At 37.9% G+C, this 21566-nt stretch overlaps 1 protein-coding gene across 5 annotated transcripts in view; it reads right to left on the bottom strand.

Moving 5' to 3' along the window:
- Positions 1–21566, bottom strand: part of CPEB4 (cytoplasmic polyadenylation element binding protein 4) — a 94106-nt gene that overhangs the window by 55539 nt on the left and 17001 nt on the right. For 4 of the 5 annotated variants that reach the window (XM_089909676.1, XM_022595086.3, XM_022595088.3 and 1 more), the window contains exons 2-3: positions 18907–18988; positions 268–318 (exon numbers count right to left, since the gene is read on the bottom strand). In XM_089909676.1, coding sequence (XP_089765802.1) covers positions 268–318; positions 18907–18988 — 133 coding nt within the window. The remainder of the gene's footprint in view (positions 1–267; positions 319–18906; positions 18989–21566) is intronic. The other variant, XM_022595089.3, reaches the window with a different exon arrangement.

Raw genomic sequence — 21566 nt, 5'->3', positions numbered from 1 at the left:
ATGGGAGTCTCATTTATTCTCATTGTCACCAGTTTCAAGACAGCAAATTAGCTGGCTCTCAAAGTTTAAAAAAAGTTCCTGCTCTAATTTGGAGGAATAATAATTATCCATAAAATAGGTGATAGATTAATAGCAACTTGCATATTCATTACAGAGCAAACTAATGTCATTTCTCCACCTGCTGAAGCTTAACTACTGTATTTTCTACCCAGTACTAACTTGTTACAGTTCTTTGAACTTCACTAAGGTGAATCAATTATCACTTACCATTAATAAGCAGAGAGCTATCGGATCCTGGATATGAATAGTTTAGACGACCTGAGGGTAAAAGAAGGCTGTTACTAAATTTATTTTTTTTCATAGATGGTTTAAATGTATTCAACAACAAAGCTGAATTAATTGTTTAATAGGTATTTAAAAAGCCGTATTATGAGATAAAACTTAGCTGTGCTAATAAACACACAGAGTCAGTTGACATATCAAACAGCATATTCACAAACATTCAAAAAGGGAAAGTTTCAAAGTGGGAAAATAAAATACCCCTTATATTTAACTATTCGGTTATTCTAATTTCCAAATCCCCAACCAAAGGAAATTTTTTGTACCATTATGTTCTAATACCAACTCATAATAACAATCTTCATATTTTTTCCCCATAAATGTACAATTTTTCTTTCATGTGTAGTTTTTCATAGCTTTTTAAAAGTATGTAGTTAGCAGTAGCAGTTTTTTATATAATTCGTAACAAAAGTGCCAGTCTTATGCCTACATGTACAGACACACTAATGGGTTTAAATTCAAATTTCGGGGAATAAGTACAGAAGGTAAAGAGGCACATTTCATTGTACTTACACATGAAGAAAATATCAAAGCACATAGCACAATGCCCAGAGGCACAATAGATTCAGCAAATGCTGGGTTAATTTCCTTCGAATTTTGAACCTAAAATGGGCACCCAAGATACCCTCGAGAAAAGGGTTTGTGAAAGTCTAAAATTTGGGGAGGATGCTCTACCTTCCAAATTGGTAGCCACAAATAAGGGGGGGGGAAATGCATTTCTGTTTTGGAAGAGTTTCTACATGCAAGTTGAGGCAGCTAGACTACACACCATGTAACTAGTTCTATGCTATAAGTTACAAAACTCACTATGACAACATTTTCATGTCTCCATATTCCCCATGCCCTTCACAAGAATGGTGGAGAACCCTCAAGTCTTATTCATCTAAGGAATGGATAGGGGAACTTCACTGTTAATTACCCACCACTGTCTAGCACTCTATACATCAGGAGTAGTGTGAGAATTTCAAATTGACTCAGAATTACAAACATTCCAATTAGGAAACCAGCAGTCTAAACTCTGACTCCACAGAACCACAACAGACTCTCTAAGACAATGAAAAGGTGGGTAAGCAGAGGCTCTCCCAGGCCTGGAGGCTGGGGCAAGCCTTTCAAGATGCCAGGAAGACTCCACCTAGTTCCAGAGAACACTGCGGGAGCCAGGTCTAATACGTGGTCCTATCAATCCACAAGCCACACATTTACAACTCTTTAAAAAGGAACTTTAGACCACAACTATCCTTCAGTCTCTCAAAATCCTACTTCTTTGAAATAGTCTCCACAGAAATAAACTCATGCCATGAAAAGAGAAAACTGTTCTCTGTGGCTAACAGCTTTAATTAATCCACGTGCAAACCTTGGAGTCTCATGTGAAACAAAATCTGAACTTAATTTTTCTACCATTTAACACCAAATACAAGGATTTAAAAAATTAAGTTGTTAATTGCTCCACTTAAAATTTCAGCATGTTCCTATTTAGGGAAGAGAGGTAGGGATGAAGATGGGCAAGGAGGAGGTGAAAATTAATTTTGATATTTCAATTTCTTCCTAAAAATTGGCTTCATTATTTAATGCTCATATACACACAGTCAAGTATCCAAATCCAGTGAATTCCAGCTGAACTGCTTTAACTACAAGCCCAGATCATATGATCTGTCACAAGTATTATCTTTAAAAAAGCATAGACTTGAGATGCTGGAACAAGAACATGACCTTAACTGTTAAAAACTTGGGAGGGAGGGAGGGAGGGAGGGAGGGAGGGAGGGAGGGAGGGAGTGCTGTTTCTGAATCACTTGACTCAAAGTAGCAGCTGATTTTCCATGATGGAACATTTGCATTAATTTTGTAGCTGTAAAACCCTCTGGTAAATGAATTAACAGCTATCACTCATACCATTTTTATCATAAAACATGTTTTAAAAAGATGATATAAGTCAACACAGAAACAAAAATATTTAACAATATTAACTGAAGTTAAGAAAATGTTTTGCTATTTCTAAGAAGATACTCTAATTGGGTATCTAATTGAAGATACTCTAACACTCCAATTGAAACCAGGGCTGTTCCATATGAACTATAATGCTTCTTACTTGATACTAAGGAAGGATAATTAACGCTGAGGATCCAAAAAACAAATTCCCAAACTAGCTGGCCCAGTTTAACAAATCAAGTTCCACCTTATCAGAAACTCACCTTTGGGGTACCTTTTAAGGAGAGAGAGATAAGAATATTTCAACTTGACAGGCACAAAAATATCCCTTAACTCAGTTCTCTCAGAGTCTGCCTCAACACACACCTCCTAAAGAGATGCCACCCTCCGCCCCCAAGGTAGGTAACGTTTGAGACTTTTTCTGATCCTTAGACTTCTAAATGCAGTAGTTCTAACCTTCAGCTAAGACAATAGAGCACTGAAGAATCAGTGGCAAAATTCACAGTTTAACTCTCAAAGTGATACTTGTTTTTATTTTTTGACCTGTTCTCATGAGTCCTGTCAGGCTGGAATCAGTTCTGGCCTCTGAGTAGTAAAGATACCTGTAATATTTTGTTAAACCAGCAGCAATGCCTTCTACTTCAATTTTAAAATATTAGCAGTGACATTAAGAAACCTTTGAAAAAAACTTTCATAATGCTTCCCTATCCTACCTGCCCTTTCCTTCTATAAATTTCTTCTGTAATTAAAATATCTAGAGTCATCCACTCATGACATCTATTATGGAGAATATATATCACTTCCTTTCTGGAAATTCTCTGAAAGCTCCCATTATAAGTGCCATGGGACAAGTGCCTTGTCTTCTACAAGCCTTTCACCTTCTCCCTGTACCCCTTTTATTTCTGCTCTAATATTCTCTCTGCTCTACGGATGCTAATTTTCACCGGCATTTTTGCATTTTCTATTCCATGGCTAGATTACTGACAATCCCCTCCCTCCCTCTGAGACAGTGGCCCTCTTTCTTTGTTTCCAATGGAGGATATTTTCAAATCTTTTTTTGTTTGCTTGTTTGTTTTTCAATTTTTTTTCCAGGGCGCCTTTCCCAAAAAGGAAACCCCCTTGTTATATTAACTCACCAGATTTTATTTCTATCTATATTGCAACAGCCAACCTTCTCACGTAATCATTTCAGCTACTGGCTAACTCTCTTATCTCTTTTAAGTAATAGCCCCCTTTAGGAACTAGAGCTTTTTTTTTTTCCCGATAGAACACAGCTTGTGGGATCTCAGTTCCCCAACCAGGGACTGAAGCTGGGCCACGGCAGTGAAAGCCCAGAATCCTAACCACTAGGCCACCAGGGAGCTCCCAAGAGCTTTTTTTTTTTTTTAAAACGTAGGTACCTCGAGTTTCCTGTTTGGGCACCAGGTAAGCATTCAATTAGTTCATTCCACTGAACTTAAAACGCCAGCACTTCACAAATGAATAAAGTGAAGTGAAATAAAAATCCCTGAGATATCTAAATATGAATATAACCCAGTGGTTGTGGGTTTTGTTTCATTGGTTTTTTTGATAACTCATCTATCTATAAACATAACTCAGGTTTGGGCACATTTAGAATTGAACTCCTCAAGGGAGAAGGAAGGCATTAGGATTTCAGGCAAGTAAACCTATTTAGTGGATAAAATTCAATCTTTGGAGGCTCTTGGTATTGATTGTGTTATAAATGCAAAGAAATACTGCCAGCTCAGCAGTCCTAACCTTAAGGGACGCAGTGACAGGAAAAGCAGTCATCTCTGGAGGCCAGCTGTGGCATTTGGAGCCAGAAGCCTGGCATACATCATGCAAAAGGCATAGACTATATTTGGTGACATGACTCAACCTAGCCAAATATAGGCAACTGATACAGTGTGACTCTCGGGAACTACACTACCAAATTCTACAGCCTAGAAAAGATTCAGACTCGAACTAGGCAATTGTATGCTAAGCATTTGCGAGTTGGAAAGAACCAATATTTATCAACCAGAATGACTAAGAATTGCTGGGGGGAGGAGGTGCTCAAAACAACAGTGTGTATTATCATATTCCTTTAAGATGCTAACTAAAGTAACTGAGTTAATGAGATGGAAGGAGAAAAGACTAGAAGGAAATACTCTAAAATGTTTCCATTATTTTCAAAATTAGGTAAAGTACCCTTGTTTTCTAAAAATTAACCCAGATACTAGTGCTACCGATGATTCAGCAGGAAATGATACAATAAATGTTGCCATTTCAAACACACAAGCAACGAAAAATATCAAATGGTCTATAGCACTATTAGATTTCATGCTATGGCCTTCTCTTTTTCAGTCATGCCAGCATTGTTGGGGTCACGGTACAGGCCAAGGAATGACAACAGGGGATAACTCTGCAAGGCTGTCTAAAATATAGCCACGCAGTCCAAAGAAGTGACAAGAAGCATGAAATTCTGGGTTAGTATTTTTATTGACTCACAGTATAAAAAACCTAGATACTCCAATGAAAAAGGAGAGGTTTTCAGTGGACATCGTTAAAAATTTCTCATAGGGAAAGGATAGGTATGGACTTAGGTCCATTTCTAAAACTGATTAAAAGGTTTATGCACATGACACAACACACACACACACACACACACATACACACACATACATAAATACACACATATACATTATTTGTTATTGTTTAACTAGAGATGCTTCTCCTGATTTTGCTCCTGCTAATTTTATTTAGCTCATATCTAAGTAAGCCAAAGCTATACTGCCATAAATAATTTTTTTAAAGGAGGTGCTGTAATTGCCTTTCTGCATCTGCTGTTTTTACCAACACTGCCTGAGACTTGCAGCAAGATGGCGCTGTGGGGGCCTGGATGACGCAAGCAAGGTCCAAGAAATGTGGAATAAATTCAATTTCTGAATACCGGCTTTATACTCACACAAACGCAGAACACGTATCAATATGAACTAATAAAAATGTGCTCACTATGTTCTATCATTTAATGATACAAGGATAATCATTTTTATTAATTTCTTCCAATGACCTAAAAGTAACTCCCCAAATCATAATCAGTAACCTTATTCTACCCCCTGACCTATCTGTGATACAACCGACTTCCAGTAAAGACGTTTCCATTCAAAATTACAAAGGAGACACTGGCTGGGGCTGACATCAACTGGATGGAGAGTCTTGCCCCCTCCAAAAGAGCCATTTAAATTACACACACAGTTTAGGCTACACAAAACCCCTCTCCAGGACAGATTTGACTTTCAGTTTAAAGGCTGGGGCTTGTAAAAAATACTTTAATTCTCTTGCCTACCTCTCTAGGTTCATCTCTCACAATGCCATTTCCCTTCCCACATGAGGTACTCTGCACGTTCAGAACTACGAGTCCATTAACTTTTACTTCTGGGTCCCTCCCTCTGTCTGGAACGCCTTCCTTTCTCTCTGGCCCCAGTATTTCACCACTCAAGCCTCCGCCGTTCTGTCCAGGTAGCTTTTCTTCCTTAGGCCTCAAATCCTATGGAAAGTCCCTGCCTCAAGCCACCGGCTCCCTAGTTCAGACAGCCGTATGGGCTCCATAGAGCACGCTTTACACTTATTATACTATATATATATATATATATATATATTTTTTTTTTTTTTTTTTTTTTTTTTTTTTTTGCGGTACGTGGGCCTCTCACTGTTGTGGCCTCTCCCGTTGCGGAGCACAGGCTCCGGACGCGCAGGCTCAGCGGCCATGGCTCACGGGCCCAGCTGCTCCGCGGTATGTGGGATCTTCCCAGACCGGGGCACGAATCCGTGTCCCCTGCATGGGCAGGCGGACTCTCAACCACTGCGCCACCAGGGAAGCCCTATACTATATTTAAATCACCTATCTCTAAGCTCTGTTCCTAGTCTAGGGCAACAAAATCTTTGAGGATAGATTTCACGTCTTGCATCCCAGAGCTTAGAGCAGAGAAAGGTACTCAATAAATAGCTGTTGAATAAGTGAATAAAACAAAGCTAGCAGCTGGTGGTCTCTCTGCCATGAAACACCCAGTGAAAAGTGCAGAGTTGGACCAATCCCATCTTGTGAGCTAGGTCAAATTACTCAGTTTCTCTGAAGTAAAACAGAGGTATTTCTATTTACATGTGACAAATTCATGAGATAATTTTTGCAGAAAGCCCAGAAAACTCTCCCAGTACAGAGTATGTGCTCAATTAATATTAATTCCTTTTCCGTCACTAACTTTTAAGCCAAAGATAACCAACAGTTTTCTACTTGTGAGAGAAAGAAAGGAAGGATTCCTCTTAGCCAAATAAGACCCAAACTGGAACCTTGGAGAAGGGAGTGGCTATCTGCGGGACTGTTGGCTTCAGAGAAATGAGAGTTTGCTAACGTTCTGAGTTACAAACAAGGATATCACTCTTCTCTGGGGGAGAGAAGAGAAAAAACCTAACTCTTTACTTTTATGATAGCCAAACAGGCAAAGTAGCAGAAATATTTTAGGAAATGTGAAAATTCAAAGGAACTTAAAAATGTTCCTTTTAACAAAAGCCAAGGAGGATCTCTTCTGTACCAATAGCTCAGATCTAATTTTTCAATTGTGATAGGACAGCTGAAAACCAGAATGTATAGTGGCCAAAAAAAAAAAAGACAAGAACCTCTATCTTTAAGGTAAGTAAAGTCAATGGGATTTGTTTCTACAGATTGAGGAAGGGTTCGGAATAAAAGAAGGTTTCATAACAAAAGAAGGTTTGCTCTGACTATAACTCAGGGCAGGTGCAAAGATGGAAGATCTAAAAGCATCTAAGAATTTCAGGCAGAAGGGAATGTCTAGAGAGTCACTAGCAAAGAGCTGACCCAATTAAGGAATTTGAAAGATTTCCTACTGCCAGTAAATCTAACAACAAACCAGCAAGCAGGAAGGCAGGCTATTTTTATCCCTGCCAGAGAGGCCTTCTGACTCTGGATGCTACATTTAGAGGACAGAGCAACAAGATAACTTGCCTTAAGAGGATGTTATGATACCAGTGATTAATGGCAATATTTTAAGCTTTAAAAAATTAGGCATAGTTTTTATCCACAGTAAACCAGCCAAAGCCAGTTAAAAAAAAAAGAAAGATAATATAATGGAAAGAAAAGTGGAAAAACAGACCAATGGATAGTAGAAAAGCTGTAATAATCCAGAAACAAAGCCAAGGCAGTAAATTAAAATTCTACCTTGCAAAAAGGTTGATTAAAAGAAGCATGTGTTATAAGAGACATATTTTAAAAGAACCAGTGAATAAAAATAAATAATTGTAGAAGTGGCCAGAAGGTAAAGATGATGTTGAGCAACGGCTCTCTGTACTGACATGAAGAAGACCAAGACAAACTTAGGAAATCCCTAGGTACTATAAACTAAGTTACTTGCAAATGATTGAGAACTTTAGAGATGAAATAAGCCATTCTTAACACTGGTTACTTAAGTCCAAACCCCAAAAAGCCATCAGCAAAGTCAGTAGTTGGCTTTCTGCATACATATCATCAACCCTAATCACTTACTTAATATAAATTCTGATGACTTTACTGAACCTTCATGAAGAATGCACTTGGATTTCATACCTAATCTGATTTCATCTTTTGTTGTCTCAAAAGGCCAGTTCTTATTTTCCTTTATCAATACTAAAGGCACTGAGTCTTCCTCGTATTAATTAGCCCTCAAAACTAAAAAACAGGCTGTTCAAAGATAACTGCAAATTATTTGGAGAATAAGTTGCATGAGGCCAAGAGTCTTAGTTTTTATTTCCTGATATATCCCAACTGCCTGAAACAGTGCTTGATATTTATTTGTTTTAAGAACAGCCTCCCACAGCTTCAGACTTTACATAAATATCTAAAGTGGTTCTCAAAGTAGAGTGAGGCTGGGGGTGAGGAGGGGCAGAGTCTATCTGAATCGCTTCCAGAATACATATGCTTAAGTCTCATGACAGACCTGGTGAATCAGAATCAGCGAAAAGAATAAGCCAGCTTGGAAAAGTTCCCTCAGTGATTCTATTTTGACCTCCACCCTCCAAGAGGCACCCTTCAATAAGAAGTCAGCAGGTGTGAGATCTGAATCTTTTACAGAAGATTATGACAAAATACAGATTTTAAATTCTGTCCCCAGTCTCCTACAGAGAAATTAAGAAACCTGAATGCCTGCTCTCCGTCTAAAGTATACTAAGACAAACTTTCTTAATGTTTGTTTCCCTCACAAATGCTACACAATAAATACCTAAGCTACTGAACCAGAAGCCAGAGGCTATGTGTTCCTATCTTGATTCTCTAGGCACCAGTTAGTCGAGTGACTTTACAAACGCGGTTGTATCTCTCTGAACTGCAGTTTCTGCAACCGTATGTTGGAGATCACAAAACTCACATGAAAGGTTATTATAAGGATTTAAATTAGAGATAATTCTCAGAAGTGGCAAAGAATAAAAGCCAGAGAAATGGTATCAGAAGTAACTGCCCTTTCACTTGAAACTGGTTGTTAACACTGCTTCCTATACAGAATGTCCAGGTCCACCTCAAAAAAGAAATATGTAGCTCAGCATCAAATGTGTCCTGTGGTCTACTACTACTTGGGACACGGAATACACTCAAATATGTGTGGAGCTGGAATACCAGCAGAAGCTAAAATGTAAGGTACTTCCAAACCATGTGGTTGAAGAAAGCCATCTCCCCCTCCTAACAAGGGCTACCATGTTACTCCACTCCAGGGTGCACCCCCCCTGTCACAGGGCTCCCCCTGCCCCCGGCACTGTGCCAGATGTAGCCTGACAAGTCCACACTCCTAGACATGCCTCAAAAGGCAATAAGATGGCTTCAGGTGCCAGAGACAACATTCCAAAATGCTACTTGGTGGAGATGATAATCTAGGATAAGGTAAGCGACTCCTCCTCACTCCTCTTTGTCCTCGTCCCCACTATTTCCTCTATTAAATTCCTTTTTTTGTTATGTTCTTTTTTGTTAATGGGGGACATTCTAATGGTAGGAGTTTAAAGCGGAACAATTAGAGAAGTTCTCTACAGCAGTGTTTCATAACCTTCCATGATTATTAAGACCTACTTCAATCAGAATATTTCAGAAAGGCTCCCCACCATAACACCTGAAGCCCTCAAGCCCCACGCCAGTGGATACTACAAGTAAAACAACCGCAACAAAAACCCTTAATAATAAAAGGCTACTATGAATTCAGCAACACCTTTAAATATATTTTCATTGTATTACATCAGCATCCACGTGCTTTTGGAAGATAATCATGCAACACATACATGACAAATCTATCATCTAACTAGAATGCTTGGTTCTAATAGGTTCCTAGACCCCATCAAGTAATTCCCATGGCTGAAGAGGCCCGTGGTCCACAAATTGAGAACAGAAACATTATATCAAGCCAAGTTTAAACAACTGCTTCCTTGACATAGTATTTTTAGGCCTATCTCAAAAAGAAAAAATGCAGTCTAGAAACAAAGCCTTCACTCAACTGAATAAATCTGATTGATTTCTGGTTATATCCCTTCTCACAAGCTACTCAATATTAAATGCTGCCACACCCCAACTCACATGAAATCCATGATACTTTCAGTCATTCAACTATAAAAACCTTCAACTTTGTCACTGAGAAATACCATGCCAGAGAGACTGCGTGGAATTGCTGATAGCAACTTAAAGATCACTAAATTCAATCCCTCCATTTCCTCCTGCAGGTAGAGAAACCAGGATCTAGAGGGAAGTGACTGACTTAAGCCATGTAACTGTTAATGGCAGAACCAGGTCTTAATACACTCCTAAACGCTTCTCTTTATTTCTAACAATTTGGGAAAGTCTATTATAAGCTAACAACTTCTGATCTTTTACAATAAAGAGATCAAGTGGCCAATTTAAATATCTCCATTTAATTAACCATGCCAGACATTTATTATTTGGAATACTATAGCCAGTAGAAGTTAGACTTTTTTTCTTTTTTAGATTCTTTATACTAATTAACACTAATTACACATGGCTGCTCTTCAGAATGAAGATCTGCACTTTAGTGCTGGTTTCTCAAGAATTAAAAAAGGGTCCTCTAATTGGTTGATTCCTCCTTCTCTTCCCAATGCATAACAACTGGCATCAGCCCAGTTGGATTCCAAAGAGATTATGGAACTGCTTTCCCTTCGGAATTCCACTAATGTTCTTAATTGACTGGTTACCAGGTAATACCCAGAATAAAACAAAGCCTTGCTTTCAGAACAGAGTGTGCTAGTGTGGGACTGAATTCAGACTCAGTCTATCAGACAAGATAATGAAGCCCAGAGGCAGCCTAGCCATCTCCATATCTGATTTGAAAAGTAGTAACTAGTTTAAAACTAGCTAAAAGGTATTCCTTTTGCAAATTTTTACTGCTGAACAGCAACAAATGCATCAAGTTTTTTCTCTTTTCCCTCCTGTAACTTAGGTAATGAGGACAGTGGCAACATGAGGGGAAAAAACTAAGGAGTAGTGAATAAAGAAATTCACAAATCAGGTATACACAGCTGCTAAGTGAATCAACTGCCTACAATATTCAGGTAGAAATTCCATGCCTGTCAGGAAGAAATAATTTTGTGGCACAATTGTGCAACTATTCTGCTTCCTGTTGTTAAACTGAATGCAAAGAGAATCTTGCATATTTTTATGACAGCTAAGAATCAGGTGGCATTGCTTCCACTCCCTTAAAGTCAGCAAATAACATATTCCAGGATTATATAACAGGATTAAAGAAAGTCTTAAGACCTTCACAGACAACTCACCATTGTATTTACTCCATAATCAAAAGGGCTTTCATTATGCAGATTATTAGCACATAGGACTGTTCTAGTAGCTGTCAGGAAATAAAACACCAAGTCACCTCTCTACAGAATTTTATAATATAGAAGGAAAAAACAGAAAAATAATAAGTGACACTATCAAAAGGTACAATATATTATTAATTTGGACACGGTGCATGAACAAAACAGATCTCTATAAATGTTCTGGACCTCCTTCTACTTTTTTACACGGCAGGGAGGTCCCTAATATTTGACACTGACAAACTGCTGACAAAATCTGAAAACCTTACTACTTGAATTTATTCAGATTTCATTTCTGAATGGAAAATATTTTTGTCTGTCCACATGGTAATATCTATACTTACTAAGCTGTACACAGTACTTAGTGTGAAAATGTACAAGATCACAGAAAAGCACTCACTAATTTGCTACCTGACTGCTGCTTGTTTTTTGATTTGGTACTTCTAAGTGTTAACTGTCACATATAGTTTATTCCTTCACCAATCCCTGCCCTGAATGTGAGTCTAACAAAATCAAGTTACAACAGCCATAAAGTACGTGAGCCTTAATACAGTTGTAAAGAAAAAAAAAAAAAGTTAATGAGTTAAAAGCACCTTTGAAAGAAATCGTTAGGCTCTCCAACCTTCTAGTAACATAAAAAGTTTACTGTCATTTTCCCCTCTGCCCCCCTTTACCCTCATCTCTCACCCAGGTAAAAGCAGAGTTGCAACAATGTTTTAAGATACCTACTCAGTTTTCCTGCGCTCAAGACTCTCTGTGCTCAATGTTCAGGATTAAGATAAGGGACTGCTTGAGTAATTATGGGCCCCCATCACCGATGACATACGACAAATTCCCCCTTTGTGACAACTGCTCATATGATTTTCGGAACAAATAGGAACACGGGTCAATATTCTATCACAAACACATGGAGGGCAGAGGACAGAGGGTCACTACTTTGTACTTACCAGTACATATTATATAAAAAATCGGGCAGATGAGGATCTGGCCAAGGCCCAGGAGCATTTAGTATGAACCAAGTTGGTTTCACTTCAGAGCCTAGAGTAAGGAAGACTTCAATCCAAGGCTACGAGCACATCCGTGTTCACAAACATCACATTTTGTCCTCCCAGGCATTGCCCTTTCCCCTCCTCCCCTTGAAAAATTTAAAACGAAATAAAACAAAACAAAAAACAACAGCAATCCTCAACGTGGAAAAGTATAGTCACACAGTTTGAAACCGACACCTCTGTAAACTCTGCCTGCACTGTGCTGTGAGGAATCAGAAAAATCCTGACCAACAGTAAACCAAAAAGGAGACAGTGGGTCCGAATTACGAATACACCCTGCACCAGTAATATACAGAAAATCACGCCCCACCACTTTGCCCCCTTCTTCCTCACAAAGGAAGTTACCTCAACACAGAAGCCCAGGTCCCATCCTACGGCACAACTAAGTCAAGCAAAAGAGAAAGAATGTTTAGGATGTTCCATTTCAGCAGTCAGGAAAGGGAGAGTGGGGAAGGAGAGGAAACCACCTCACTTCTAATAGCCACACGCGAAGTTCAACTGTAGCCACGTTTATGAACTGTATTCTTTGCTGTGTGCCTTACTCCATTACTCATGAAGCTTCTAGGCGTAAGGCAATTTTCTGCTCCCCAGAGACCGCAGCCACTCCCCTGCTATGCTGCTTTGAATTACTTGGTATCACCCAAGCAGAGCAAGAAAGAACCAGCCGAGTTCAGGAAGGCTCCAGCCAGGTTTGCAGGGCTGCTGCCTGGAAGACTCTGAATCTTCAACACTTGTAATGTTTAAAGATCCCCCAATTCACCAGAAGACATTTGATACCACATAATGGTAATTTGTTAAGAAGGAGAAATTTGATTATGAATCCAAGTAAAATTTAGCCGTTTTGCTTTATCCGTGTCTTCTTTATGGTACTTTGTATCGTGGCCCATTAAATATCCCTTGAAGAAAAACGTCCATCTAATCCTTTAAAAAGGTGACTGGGGAGTGGGGTGCAGAGCAGTGCATAGTTGTCTCTCCTCAAATTGCCACAGGCAAACTGATTTAAATAGGAAAAGGTTAAATACTGTAAGAGATTACATCTCCCCACAACTATTTCAAATAAATCATTTAAATAATATTACAGAAACAGAACTTATTCGGTAAAAGTCCCTTTCATTTTTTAGAACTGTATTTACTCTGAAACTCAGATTTATAACTGAATGATATTAAATTTAGTCCTATTGTCAGCAACTCTCATGGAAGGTTTCCAGAGCTATTTCGGTGTACACAAAGTCAGTATACAATATCTGTTCAAAACATCTGTATTGGTATACAACATCTGTTCTTGAAAATACTGAGCTAAGTGACTGCAATTTGGAGTATAGGAATATTAAAACAACTGTGGATCGAAGGAAAATTTAAGGTTTTCTGGTTATTATTTATGATATCTTTTTAAAGCAGCACTAACTTTATTCCTTCCCCTACTGTAAAGATATAGAATTTAAATAATTATCCCAACAGTCACTCTCTCCCACAGTGACATAAAAAATCTTATAGAAAATTAACAAAACTGGCTTTGTGTACTAAACTTTCAACTGAGTTTCATGATTTTCTTCTAGAGATTATTATAAATGGTTCTGCTTAGCAGCAAAGAAAAGAGGCACAGATGGAATCATCACTTGCCCACTCGTTGAAGCATTTGTTTCAAACAAATTCACAGCCATGAAAAATAGTTTGGAGAGGGCCCCTAATTTAATGTGTAGATAAGGAAAAAAAAAATCTCAGAAGTATTTTAAAATGCAAGGTCACAGTACCTTCAGCAGTCTGGAATTAAATGCATAGCATTTTTGGAGTAGGTCCAGCTCTTAAAATAAGTTCTTATTAAATTAATGCATGAGGCAAGTGAGGCAGTAAGGTCTAACACACTCCCACTACTTACTTGACTGACATATGCAATAGGTTTCTCGGGCACAACGGGAATATGTAAAAGACTGGCACTTTAAACAACCTGCATTTCTGAATGCAATCATCATTGCCCACATGCAAATTAAGTATTTAAAATGCCTGAAACTCAGAGGAACTGGGGTAGATATGCTGAGCTTCCCCTTCCAAAAACTGAAAGCAAGATACTTCCTATAACAATATGAAGAGTGGAAGACTCTAATTTCACAGTATTCTGAGGAAAAATAAAATGATATTCTGATTCATAATTTAGTTAATTAATATCTGAAGAACAACTATATAATGTTTTGACAATTTACAGATTGCCTTTGTTCTCTCAATAATTTTGCTGTCTCATTTGGCTTTCTAGTGAAATGAAGCAAACTGGATATTAAATTGTTTTCATATATATGATTTAAAACACTCAACCACTACTATGAAACTCTGAATTGTTCTACTCTGACATCTGATAATTTTCAAATACTCGTTTTTGTCTCTTTATTCCAGTGCTGTCTCCCTCTGCTTCCATTCCATGAACTACTGCTTCTTGGTTTATACATATATTCCTTTATTCCCTTCACATACAGGAAAGAAAATTTTAAAAGTCTCCTTAATTTTTAGAGGTTTCTCCTACTGTACACTGAATGTAATACCACTTCATGAATCTTTATTTCACTGTGTCCAAACTATGCTTCATAAGGGCTGAAAACAGATGCACTCGCACGTGTTTTTAATCTATTTCATGCTGCTCCATTTCTAAACAATAAGTAGCAATTTCACAGGCAGGAAAAAACATAAATAACAGTAAGATACAATACTTCCCAAATAATCATCTCAGCATCTACAATAGTAAAAGATTTTCCTGTCCAGGTGAAGAAAATACTTGATAAGCCTAATAATTATAGTAGCAATGCACAAGCTGCCATCTCAGAGATCAAAATTCAAAAATTAGTCTACAGAGCAGGCTCTTAGCTTGTAAGACTGGGTGTGCAGTGAGGAAAATGAAATTGTTCTCTGGGGAAGAAGTGCTACAGACTGTCACTGGTGTTAGTTATGGAGAAGGCAGTACATAATTTCGTGGATAAAAATACTACATACAGACATGCCAGCTGATCAGTGAAAGGACATGGAGATAAGGCAGAGGGAGGACCCTTTTCTTCTCCAAGAGGTAAACCTCTGTACATGGAGAAAATGACAGTAGCCTTAAAATTCTTAGAAAAACTATTTTTAAATGAACTGTAAAAATATATATATATAAATTATGAAATGAAGGCTAGCTATTCTGTTTGCACATTTCTTTAAAAAAAAAGGTTGCTAAACAAGCCAACTGGAATCAACAGCATATTCATAAAAAATAAACTCAAAAATTATATTTGAAAGTTCCTAGGCATATTAACATCTTGTCTGTTGATGGCAAAAATAAAATAAAATTTTAAACCCACTTCATTAAGGGAGATTTTTTTCTTTTTTCCCAAAAGGAAAAGGCAAATTCAATTTGGGGTTTCTTTTTTTTAATTTAAATAAATAATACAGCCTTAACGACTTCATTCAATTGACAGGTCTTGTATCAATTTTAGGCTTCATTATTTAAACACATACACACAAATGACATATCTATGAGGAATTGCAAATGAAAATAAAAATAAATGAAAAACAACAACAAAAATAAATAAATAAATGAAGTCATTCATAATATATTTTATAGTTATTTTTAAGATAAAACTAACCCAAATATAAAACCTGCCTCCATATGATAGTTTTTTTGAAACAATTTTCAAATTAATTTTTTGAAAGGCATATTATTCTATACTAGTCTCATAGAAATGATGCCCATTTTCTGTTTTATCTGTTTCTAAGGAAGCAGAGCACATGAAGAGGCTATTTATTCATTTTCAAAATGGACAGGCAGTTTTATATACTTACTTTAAAAGGACAATGTGTTAGATTTTTTAAAGATATTCAGCTTTTATTATCACCTTTAAACAAAATTTCACAATAGAACCACTGTTAAAATCAAACATAGTTTTCCTAAAATAGCTATCTAAATCAGCAGAGTTTGACAAGAAATAAAGTATTCCCCTGAGCAGAACTGCATTGCGATAGACTACAATGGTATAAAGTTCATCATCTTGGTTTAAAAAAAAAAAATCAAGCATAACTGCAGTCTGGCATTTTAGGACCGTGAACTCATCTGTGAATTCCTTACTTCTCTTAGAAGGAAAAAATACACAAAGTTCATTTAATATGCTTAAGTCACCTTGGCACTCATACTGAAACCGGTTTTCTCATTTGATAAGCATGAAAACAGACTTAATAGATGTTTAGTAATACTCGATACCATTTATTGAGTGCCTTCTCAATGAACTGGCAGTATGCTGTATTTTATAGACACATGATATCATTTAATCCTCATAACTACCACAAGACTGTAGTGGCAGAATGGCAATTTATATATATATATATATTTTTTTTTTTTTTTGCGGTACACGGGCCTCTCACTGTTAGTGGCCTCTCCCGTTGCGGAGCACAGGCTCCGGTCGCGCAGACTCAGTGGCCATGGCTCACGGGCCCAGCCGCTCCGCGGCACGTGGGATCCTCCAGGACCGGGGCATGAACCCGCGTCCCCTGCATCGGCAGGCGGACTCTCAACCACTGCGCCACCAGGGGAGCCCCAGAATGGCAATTTAAATCCAGGTCTATGTGACTGCAAGACCCATGGTCTTTTCCATCATGCCACACTTCCTCTTTTATGACATAATTTCACAAAACATTTGTGTTCCCACATTAGGTCAATCAGTTAATTTTTTCTGTCACCAGACTTAACTTTTAATTATCTCTACAGAATCAGCCTAAAGAAACCTAATTTAGGTAAAAATTGGTAAGAATAAATTTAAAAGGGAATATAGAATAAAGGCAGAAGTTTACACAATGAGCCACTTAGCAAACTAGAAGAAAAAATAAACCTGAGTTGTCCTCACTGTATCCGATAAACCAAGGAAATGTTGTTAATCCTATTAGAATAATGTGTGCAAACTCTTACATAAACACTAGTTAGAAGCTTACTTCTTAGAAGCATCACATAATAAAGTGTTTATACTGCTGCCATTTGTAAACTGTTTTCTCTGATAAAAGACATAGGTACTTATCATGAAAATGAGTTCTAATTATTATCCCTATTATCTAGTACATAAGAGAAGAGGCTCTCAAAAAAAAAAAAGTTGCTGAGGAAATCAATTAAGGAAAAAAAGTGTCCTTTAGAAACTTTTTCTGTACTTAACTTTTAATTCTGAAACAATCATACATTCACATCAAGTTACAAAGAGTAGTACAGAGAGATTCTGTGTACCCTTTTTCCAGTGTCCTCAACTGGGAACATCTTACATAACTATAGTACAAAACCAGGAAAGTGAGACTGTATAATTCACAGACTACTCAGATTTCTCCTTTAGCTACTTTATTTTAAAGTGTGCAGTTTTTCTGGTGCTAGACAGGGCCTTAGACTCTCCTAATTTTTCTGAAGGGAAAACAAAGGTTCGAAGAGGCTGAAGGACTAGCCAAAGTCAGAATGCTAAGAAGTGACCAAAAAAAAAAGCCAATTCTGAGAGATCTCTTTCCTCAGAAACAAAGTATGCAATCAGATTACAGGCCATCAGAATTCCCTGAGGAATTCAGTCAAGCCCTTCAAAACAATCCCACTTCAAAGTTAGTTCATCAGATGGACACATATTTTTTCACATATTATTTTTCATCTCTCCAGACCTCAAAAAAATTCCTCATAACAAAATTTGTTATAGGTTTGCTGAAAAATAGTTTTACTGCATCAGTAATATGATAAACCAAACTCAAAGGAAAACTAGGCCAAGCTGGTTACCACTTGAAGTCACAGGCTCTTTGCCACCTTTGACCCCAGCACAAAGCTGTGTTGGCACAAAGCAGGCTCAGAAACATTGGATGAATTAATGAATGAATGAATGAATGAGCGAACGAACAAACAACTTGTGACAGGACCAAATATATCAAACAACCCAAATGTCTTTAAAAAATAAATAAATAAACTCTTCAGTCTAGTAAAACGAGATTTTTTTGCAGAAAAATATTTTATTTTGTGGGGTAGTTTTCACAAAATCAGAGCTAGAATGGCCCTTAGAGAACATCTAATCTGCTCATTCTCAACTCTGGCTACACATGAACATCACGTGAGACACTAAAAAATATCATAAGCCCCACCCCACACTTGGGATGGGGTCCAGGCACCTGTATTTTTAAAGCTCCCCACTATTAAGTCCCTTACCATAAGAGTGGTTCTAAGTCCCCTATTAAAGATGAAGGAATTGAGGGCTAGTCAGACTGCAATATCTTATTCAGGGTAAAAGAATTGAGACCAGAATCCAAGTGGGAATAGCACTATTTTTTTTAACATAATACAGAAAAAGTATTTCAAGAACTACAAAGCTTCATTTTAACTTTGAAACTGTTGGCCATTTTAAAAAACATGAAACTAGGCCAAAAAATCTATCAACATTTGAACTCTTCCTAGTGTATAGGCACTGTCATTGGTGAACAGACATAAAGGTTTTGCGGCACTTAGCAGGTTTTGCCTGAGAGATAAAAAAAAAAAAATTAGGAGTATGGTTCCCATCTTTCCAGTTAACTGCCCTCCCTACTCTTGCAGGTAGTTCCCGTAATTGGTATTGTGAAGGGCTTACAGCGGATGCGCATAAAACGTTTGTTTTTGAACAAAAAAAGGTACGTGTATAAAATTGATGGAACGGACTGGATATAAAATATGAATCTATAATATTTGCCATATTGCTCATCATGTTACATAGATAATACACATTTTAAACTATTTACTAAAATCAAGTAGTTACATTTGGAAAATTACCTTTAATCGAATCATTTTCAGCTCTCATTATGTCAATGAGTGAACTCTCCAGTGAGTGCATGTCAAAAGTCCTGGGACGATCCTGTAAACACAAACAGCCACAAACCACTTTTAAGACAGCATTTAATTATAAAAGAGGATAATAAGCTGTATTTGATGGGACACATCAAAAAGTGGCAATTTTCCTCCCTCTCTGTATAAGGCACATTATTACTACATTTTATTTTTAACACTTCCAAAACACCAAAACCACAAAAGTTAGGTACCCAGGGCTCAGCAAAGATTGATTTGATTTCTAATAATAATTTCAATAAACGCATAACTTTCATGAACAAAGCAAAAACAAACTAATTTTCATATGGTTAAGAATATTAAATAAATGTAAAAATAGAATTCATAATCTTTCTCTGTCACTTAAGATTGCAGTCATGTGGCAAAGCTTCCCAAACTTGCTCTGGCAGTAATCTACTAAGGTGGCATCTACATGTGCTATTCAGAATAGCTACATTTACTTATAAGCCAAGATCTGAAAATAATCATCAAAAGTGGTCTTACAAGGTATTCTTGTGCAAGTATGTGCAAAGTATTCTTGATTTTTCTGCCATTAAAGGAAAGACAGGGTGTGGAGAACACTGCTGGTCTAAACCTCGGCTTAACAAAATGCACTTCATGAGTGGGTGAGGAATCTGAAAATATACAACCACCCCAACTGCTGGGGCATTCTTCAGGACAAAAAGTACTAGAGATAACTAAAATTAAAGTTTAGCTTGACAGTGAAAAGTAGATGAAAAAGTTTTCAAATTAAATACTGAAGGGGAAGAAGTAATACATGTTTCTGACCCACCTTAAGAATAAATAAACACATTAACACATATAAAGACCACAGCAAGGGTATTAAAGAAAAGGAGGTTTCCAAAGCCCTCTTTATTACATTTTCTCTCTCATTACTTTTTTTTTTGGCGGTACGCGGGCCTCTCACTGTTGTGGCCTCTCCCGTTGCGGAGCACAGGCTCCGGACGTGCAGGCTCAGCGGCCATGCCTCACGGGCCCAGCCGCTCCGCGGCATGTGGGATCTTCCCAGACCGGGGCATGAACCCGTGTCCCCTGCATCGGCAGGCGGACTCTCAACCACTGGGCCACCAGGGAAGCCCTCTCTCATTACTTTTTAACTCAAAGCTTTGGCTTTGTAAAAGGATTCGCCTCATTTTATCCCTTATTTTTTTTCCACACTTGTTGGGATCTCACTTTTCCACCTTCCAGCTTCTCTAGAACTTTAAGGTTGATAGGGCAAAAGTAGTCCTTTTGATCATCCTGACATTTCTCCTTTGTCCTTCCATAACACTACTCACCCTGTACTATTATTATCCTTCCATGAAATAGAGACCACCCCTCCTGACCCCACCCACCACACAGATATCCAGTAATATTCACTGAATTGTTTTAGGATACAAACTTTTTTTTTTAACTTCTGCAACCTGAGGGGTCCAAGGGCAGTTACACTGGGAGGGATATAATCCATATTTAAAGTAGAGAGCATTACAGGTTTTTTTCCCCGGGGTGGTGGGGGATGAAGATGGGAGGGGAGCAGATGCCTTAACATGCTCTTCGGCTCCAAACTGGTATGGCTCTTCCAGAATATCTTTCCCACTTTTCCTCCTGATCCTTTCCTCATTGTCCTCATCTTCTCAATATGGTCCATAGAGAGGCAGGAGGACAGGTGGCCAGAATGAGAATTTCTAAGGTTAGTGTTCACAAAAAGGAAAAACTCTTCTGTTTTTATCCTTCCTCATCTCAAGCCCTGAATTAAATCAAAACTTTATTGCACATTCTTTCGGAAGCCAAGTGGATCTGAGGCATAACTGGAGAAACAAGTTAAGACAAAATTCCGCTATCTCTTTCTGCAGTAGCTGGATTTGTCCTCCCTCTAACAATCTATGCACCACACTCAAAATCAGGCCAGCCGCTATCTCTTCTCCACAACAAAACCAGTCTTGGAGACACTAATGCTCAGTGTCTGTTCCCTTGCCTATGTTCTCTGTCAGTTTCCCAAGGGTAGGAAGTATGTCTTACATCAAAAGTTCCCAATGTTTGTAACTCCCAAAGGGTGATGGGTGTGCCAAGATATCATCTCCTCAACCCACAGGACTGCCCAGAGGGCATGATGTGGCAGGAACTCCCTGGCAGATGATTTCTATTTCTATATTATCATTTTCTATGCATGCCATGATGTGAAACAGGTTGAGAAGCCTTGTTCCACATATCTGTATCACTGTGCCTCACACAGGGCCTGGCAGCTTAGAAAGCCTGCGTATGTTTCCTCAATTGAGGAATGAATGAATTCCTTCAAGTAATTTATTTTAAATGTTGGAAATATTTCTTTTCTCCTATTTCCTTATCTTGAGGTTTGTTTTTATACATCCCCTTTCCGGCTATAGAGTTGTAGGGGGTTTTCTGGGTCAAAATGTAATGGTGGTGGGGAGAGATGGAAGAGGAGACCTCAGCCTTTTTTTTTTTTTTAATGCAACTAAAGTAGTAAGCAACCTGTGAACTTCCAGAACTTGCATTTTGCCAATCACTGAATGACAAGAGCACCCAAGAGAATCAGTCGATAAAGAATATTATACAGTGTTTTTGTTTGTTTTATGACAGCTGTTTCCATC

This window comes from Delphinapterus leucas, chromosome 3, assembly GCF_059928025.1.
Source record: "Delphinapterus leucas isolate spDelLeu-1000000601 "Yukka" chromosome 3, BTC_Dleu_Yukka2, whole genome shotgun sequence".
NCBI classification, from domain to species: Eukaryota; Metazoa; Chordata; class Mammalia; order Artiodactyla; family Monodontidae; genus Delphinapterus; species Delphinapterus leucas.
Note: the sequence above shows the minus strand (reverse complement) of the source record. Positions and strands in the feature narration are given on the sequence as shown.